Source organism: Acanthisitta chloris, unplaced genomic scaffold (assembly GCF_000695815.1).
Source record: "Acanthisitta chloris isolate BGI_N310 unplaced genomic scaffold, ASM69581v1 scaffold33075, whole genome shotgun sequence".
Lineage (NCBI taxonomy): Eukaryota > Metazoa > Chordata > Aves > Passeriformes > Acanthisittidae > Acanthisitta > Acanthisitta chloris.
Window position 1 is genome coordinate 2,916 of NW_008673712.1, and position 6,575 is coordinate 9,490.

Consider the following 6,575-nt stretch of genomic DNA (forward strand, 5'->3'; position numbering starts at 1 on the left):
TTTAGCACAGTGTCACACTCACTGCAAAAAAACCCAAAAAAACCCCAAACAAACAGCTGTGCAGTCCATCTCCGGGCATTTTCATAGCACTTCTGCCATTTTTATGGCAGCAAAACCAGTGAGGTGACAGTAGGCCATTCAGAAGGGAACAGCACAGACACTGGATTTTGTTTCTAGATTCTCCAGACAGTAACTCAATACAGATTATAGGAATATAGTGCTAGACTGAACAACACCTATGCTGTTACCCTGCCTGTGACAGCTGACAAAGAAGCCCACAAACCATCACAAACACAGCAAGTGTGCAGCTACACTTTCCACAGTACCCTCACTGCCTCAAAGAAGTCTTGTTCTGCTCACAACACAAGCACAGGATCTCTGGGTCATCCACCAAGTGAGTGTACCATGATTACAGCCTCCCTGTGCCCCTCAGAGGTCACCTGCAGCAGAGAAAATGCCCCCAAATGATTTCAAGCTGCACCCTGGACCTTTTCAGCAAAGCTGTGTGGCACTCCCAGCAAGGGCTCAGCTCCCTTGTCCCTCTGCAGGCAGCAGAAGGAAGGTCTGGAAGGTTGCTCACAAGATAGCAAGTACTGCCCACCCTGCTGCTGTGCCCCCTTGGGCTAGTAGCTCTAAGTCCTAATGCCACCTCTCATCATTTATGGCTTCAGACAGACAGTCTAGCTTGGCCTTGCTTCTCTCTACACCAGAGAACATGCAATAGAAAACAGCAGGGAGGAGACTAGCAACAGGATCAAGAACACTCAGGCTTACTGGAAAGCTGCTGTTGAAGCTGTCGAACCAGGGCAGCTGTTTGCTGCTGCTGCTGTGTCTGCTGGAGACCCTGGCGCTGGAACTGTAGAGAGAGAACAACAGTTATAACCACAGGCCCTGGCTGGCAGCCTCAGCATTCACGTAAGGCCTGAGAAGCTCAAGGAGGGAGAAAGAGGGGACGAAGGCTGGATTTGTGCTGGGCTATCCCATCCTGCTGAGGGAACACTCACAATAGGCTGCTGGGGGGGAAGAGCCTGCATCCCCAGCCCCGGGGGCTGGCCCTGAGCCTGAGGCTGAGGCACTGTGGAGACCTGGGGCTGCTGCTGGGGCTGTGGCTGTGGTGGCTGTGGCTGCTGCTGCTGCTGTTGCTGCTGCTGCTGTGAAGACAAAAGAGACCATACCATCAGGGAACTGTCAGGGCACTGCACACAGCAACAGGGCACAGAAGGGCTGAAGGAGGAAGGATGTTCCATTAAGTAATACAGTATTATAGTATGTTAAGGGGTTGGAACAGACCTTAAATACCATCTAGTACAAACCCCCGGCCCGGGGCAAGGGACAGCTCCCACCAGACCAGGTTGCTCAAGGCTTTATCCAACCTGGCTTTGAACACTGCCACGGCTGGGGCAGCCACGACCTCCCTGGTCATCTGTGCCAGTGTCTCACCACCCTCACAGCTAATATCTAATCTAAATTTCCCCTCTTTCAATTTAACATACACCATTTTCCTTACTGGTACCTAAATTACCCAAATTTCACCAGGACCCTGACCCAGGCTGACAAATGGCAAGAACTACAGGGACAGTAACGAAGTTTTCAGCAAGATGAGGTATCGAGAGATGGCAGAAAGATAACCATGAGTCCAGTGGTGATTACTGGGGAATTACTAGGAGCAAACAAGGTACAAAATTTGAAAACAACTAAGAACTCACAAGGTTGCCTCTGGCTCACCTCCTGCCTCCTGGTTAAGATCAGCAATACTGAGTTCACTGAGTGTTTGCCTGACCTGTTCTCAAATTTTTTCCAGAGGAAGCAACAGAGCTCTGATAACCTCCCTACACAATCCACTCCAGGTCACAGTTACTCCTACTCTGGAGTTTTCCCTAATCTCTACCTTGAATCTCATGCTATGTTTTAAGGCCATTTCTTGTCCTAGAGATAAGGGGTCTTTTTTTAAGACAAAAAATCTGGAGACTTATCTCTCTCCTCTTGTCTTTGCCTCTGTAATGCAACACTCAGCTATTTCAGATTGTCCTTCTCAGTCATATCTCCCAACTGTTGGATCGATCTTGCTGCCCTTCCCTGCCACTCATGCCAGCTGGTGTTGCACTTCAATAAAGGGATGCAGATAAAATTGGATGCAGTGCTCAAATGTTTACAGGTATGTACAGAACTAGTTACAACGAGAAGAGTATTTGTGTGTTGGAGTCAGGCCATACCCAGAAATTTTGAAGTTTTTAAATTTCTCCTAATTTTACAACAATTCTCCCATCTGCCAATGTAGTTTTTAACTCTCTAGCTCAAAAGTAGAATTTCTAGCAGAAATGGAAAACTACTAATGCTATCATAACAAACCAACATGGTGACGCGAGGTACAGTTCCCATCACTGCCTCAAAAGGGATGAGAACTTCAACAGACTTGGAAAACGGACAAAAAATACAATCAGGAGAAGGGATGACATCGTGCCAAAGGAGGTTAGAAAAACCTGACCTATGGAAGCTGCAAGTGCTCCCTAGGAATACATTTGGTAAACATCAGAGAAAGAATAGCCAGTAAACAACAGGACACAGTGGACAATAGTAATTGATACAAAAACCAGTCACAAACACATTGAGGCTTGGACTAAGGACTCAAGCCAAAGGGAGGGAGTTTCCAGAACAATCTTTCAATTTCCATCTTAAACCGGTTTGGTCACAGGTTCTTGACATGGATGCTATGACCTGGGTACACAAGCAAGCAGATGACTGACTAAATAAGCCAGGACACCCCTCCCAATTTCATGCCCTCCCTTTTTGCCACAGCTATCTACCAACCCATGCAAGACAAACTAAAAGGTCACCCGTCCTTTCCACAAGCCACTGCATCATGAAAGTCAACTCTAACACCTGTTCTAGAACTCTAGTCTGTGATGCATCTGGCACACCTCTGGTAACACAGCAGGAGACACAGTAACAGGGGACATCTTGGCCATTCTACCTTTGTGGGTTTTTAAGCAAGCAAGCAAAGTCAGCTAAAAGCTGAAGGTATACATGAAGTTACTGAGCTAGGAGAAGTGTTAGCAATTTGTCTGAGGCATGTTCTTCCAAGTATGAGTGATGAAGAATGCTAAAAGAAACCAAGTGAATAGTCAGGGGGTGCTACTCATCAAAAGGACCAAAAGCTGCTGACCATGCTAGAGGCAGTCTCTTGTCCAGTGCAAGGCAGCAATTCCCAAATACTGCTGACTGCAGGTCTCTGCAGGAACCACTGTCTCATTCAGGCCACTCTATGAACATAAAGACTCAGCACTCTGTGCCATGCAAAGTCTCCCCATACTCCACAGGTTTGCTAGGCCTTGTCATAAGGTATTGGATTCACCAATTAAACCATTTCTGTTTCTGTGACAATCCAATTTATTTCTGTAACTCCAATAAATGTATCTGTATTTCATATAAGTATTTAATATTTGTAAGACCATAATCCAAATCCATGGAATACTCATGTTCTTTGAACCTAGAGAGCTGGGTCTAACAGCTGACTTTGGATCAGTTTTCCACCACCTGCTGTTAGAAATGGAGTACATGGACTGGCCCACACCAGATTTTCTGGCACTGTAAACTGCAACCAACACTTATTTTGATCTTGAGAAACGCACATATGCTCCTAAAAATTATCTTGAACAAACTTTACCTGCTCCTGCATCAATAGGAGGATTTTCACTTTGCTTCTACCTCCTGCCACACTTGCACAACAGCTGATTTTCTGTACAATCTATTGGCTCAGCTGGAACAGAAAGAGGTGGCATAGAGGCCACAAAGGACTGAACAGACCTTTACTCCTACTAACTCGCTTTTATCTCATGCTGGGTGACTGGCACAAGGCAGTGCAGTGGGTGTCTCCATCCAGAGTGGCAGCTCTAAGGGAGAACTGCCTAGTGAATTACTACAGATAGCCCCCAACAGAGCTGACATCCTTCCTGACACAGAGTGGCAGAGGTAAGTGGCACTGGGCAAGCCTCCTCCAGCTCCAGCAGCCTTCCTCCTGTCAGCAATCACCCACCCTCAGCATCTGCTGTTGCTGTTGCTGCCTCAGGTACTGCTGCTGCTGCTGGTCAGGAAGTATCTGGCTGGGACGAATTCCTGAGGGGACTCCCTGTGGACCCAAATGGTTCATCCCACTCATCATGGGGGTCTGCTGTATCGACTGGTGAGGAAACCTGCAAGAGAAAAGGACAGGCTCATGGAATAAAAGATTCACGGGCAATCAGCTTCGTTAATCTAAGCACAGCTTCTGCCATCAACAAGACAGCCCAAACAGCCCCTTGCAATCCATGCTGTCTCTCTGCAGAAAGGTGAGGGACATTAAGGTCTCTCAAGGGTTTCATCCAGCCTGTTTCTCTAGAAGCCCTAAGTAACAGTCCTCATCCCACTGTTCTGCATGGTTTCCCTGCTGGATTTATGCCTGCTCAGGAGCAATGGAAATCCCAGATATAGCCCTTTGATGGTGGTCAGATTTGAAACCAAGACTATTACTTTCCCAGATAATTTTTCTCACTTTTCTCAATTCCATTTTTCTCTAGCTAGTAACACTGTTTCTTGCCTGCACTTAACATTTCCAAATTTCATTCTGTCTCTCTGTTTCTTCCCAGGACTGAAAGCTGGATAAAGATGTTCCTCTGAGGGAGCAAAGAATACAGACACTGTATAACACAGCACAGAGAACAGGGATTTCACAGATTGCTGTCAGGGTTGTCTGAGCAGGGAGAGGAAGCCCTTGATGAAATACAGCTCATTAAGAAGGGTGGGAGGTACCTCTGTGTGTTGCCCAAGGTGTGCCCATAGCCAGGGGCCTGCTGGTGCACATAGCCACTTGGTCTCTGCTGCATCTGTCTAACAGGATCCACTAGAGCAGGATTGGAGCTGGGGTGGGAATTCTGATAGGGCTGGCCAGAATAGGTAGGAGGTACCATGGTGCCTGACTGGGAGGGGTGCTGTTGGAGGCCTATGTGGGAGACGTAAGGTGTGTAACCCTGAAACAAAACAAAAAGCCTTTGTCAGTCATAGCATAAGCAAGAAAAGAGAATCTGGGGCAAAGGACATCAGCCTCCTCTAAGTACAGTCACAAGGAAGCTCACTGAGGAAGGAGAAGAGCCAAGAGCTTTCAAGATTTAGCAGCACAGAATCAAACAGGTTGGAAGGGACCACAGTGGGTCATCTGGTCCAACCTTCCTGCTCAAGCAGGGCCATAACAGAGCACAAACCAAAGCTGTTGCCCCTGTGCTGGAGCCCCATTCCAGCCCTACCAGCAGTCACTGCTACTTACCTGGGAGGGCTGCAGTGCTCCGTAAGACGGGGTTGGGGCCATTTGGCGCACGGGCTGCTGGCCCATTATGCCCTGGCCCTGCTGGAAGGCAACAGAGAAACACTTTTTCCAACATCTCCAAAGGGCAGGAACACTACTGCTATCTTCTCAGCAGCTCCCACCAAACCAAACAAGTAGCTTCACTGCTTAGCTTATGAGGTTGCTGCACAGCAGGCATGTGCTCAGGACTCCTGCCTCACCCTGACTTGGGACAAAAAGGACACTAACAATCCTGCCACCCCCGGCCAGGGAATGCCCCTCTGTGCTGGTTTGGGATGGGGTAGAGTTAATTAAGTTAGAGTTAAATGTAAGTATGGAGAGGTCTGGCTGGGGTTGAACCACTACCCCTAATGAGAGGATAACCCAGGGGCCACGGATGCCTCAGGGTGCCTTGCAGACAGCCTCCTCCACCTTCTAGTTACACAGGCCCACACAGCAGGTGATACCAGAACAGACAAGATACAACATCTTTCCAGAGCAGATACAGACAGGGCTGGACAGTTCTGGCTAAAAGGGACAGCACTAGCAAACAGCCTGGGCTCACTACACTGCAGAGTCAGCAACAGCAAGAGAACATCTCTGACTTACCAATTTTGCTTGAAGCTGCTGCCTCAGTATCTGTCCCTGGGACACTGGAGGCTGCTGCCTGTACACTGCTGGCTTGTAGGAGGGGTCAATGCCCATCATGCTCCCCATCCCTGGAGGCAGCACACCACTGTAGGGAGGGCGACTCTGGACCAGTTTTCCCAGTGGCATGCGTACAGGTCTGTAGGATGTATCCAGGCGAGGACCACCTTCAAGAGGAACAGAAAACAGGCTGACTAGTCATAGGTTGCTGCAGCACCTCAGCTCCAGAACGACTGTTCGTCACTGTATCTAGACATAGCAGGCAAAAGGAGAAAGTGTAGGGACCTGCACAGGACCATCTCACAGAAAAGGTTCCTAAAGAGGTGGAATATGCTCACCTCTCCTGTGCACCTACCTGCTGGAAGAGGCTGATTCTGGGCATAGAGACCAACTGGTGACTGCCCATACGCGAGCCTTGACATAGTGCTCCCTGACTGGTGATGCAGGAGATCTGTAGGCATACCAACTCCATATGAAACCCCTCGGCTAGGGCCCAACACAAAATCCTGCAACGACAAAGGATCAATGTGCACTGGGAATACATGAATGGATGAAAGGGTTGCAAAGTCCACAGGATGAAACCTGGGATGCTATCTGAGCTGGGCAGCCTCTT

General features: G+C 48.5%; 1 protein-coding gene across 1 annotated transcript in view; it reads right to left on the minus strand.

Annotated features, from left to right (window-relative positions):
* Nucleotides 1-774: 774 nt before the first annotated feature.
* The window catches only part of MED12 (mediator complex subunit 12), a gene marked incomplete at its 3' end in the record, with an annotated part of 36,573 nt that continues 30,772 nt past the window's right edge, over nt 775-6,575 (minus strand). The window contains exons 38-44 of the mRNA XM_009075053.1: nt 6,318-6,468; nt 5,924-6,129; nt 5,297-5,377; nt 4,786-5,003; nt 4,034-4,190; nt 1,048-1,151; nt 775-860 (exon numbers count right to left, since the gene is read on the minus strand). Of these exons, the coding sequence (XP_009073301.1) occupies nt 775-860; nt 1,048-1,151; nt 4,034-4,190; nt 4,786-5,003; nt 5,297-5,377; nt 5,924-6,129; nt 6,318-6,468 (1,003 nt within the window). The remainder of the gene's footprint in view (nt 861-1,047; nt 1,152-4,033; nt 4,191-4,785; nt 5,004-5,296; nt 5,378-5,923; nt 6,130-6,317; nt 6,469-6,575) is intronic.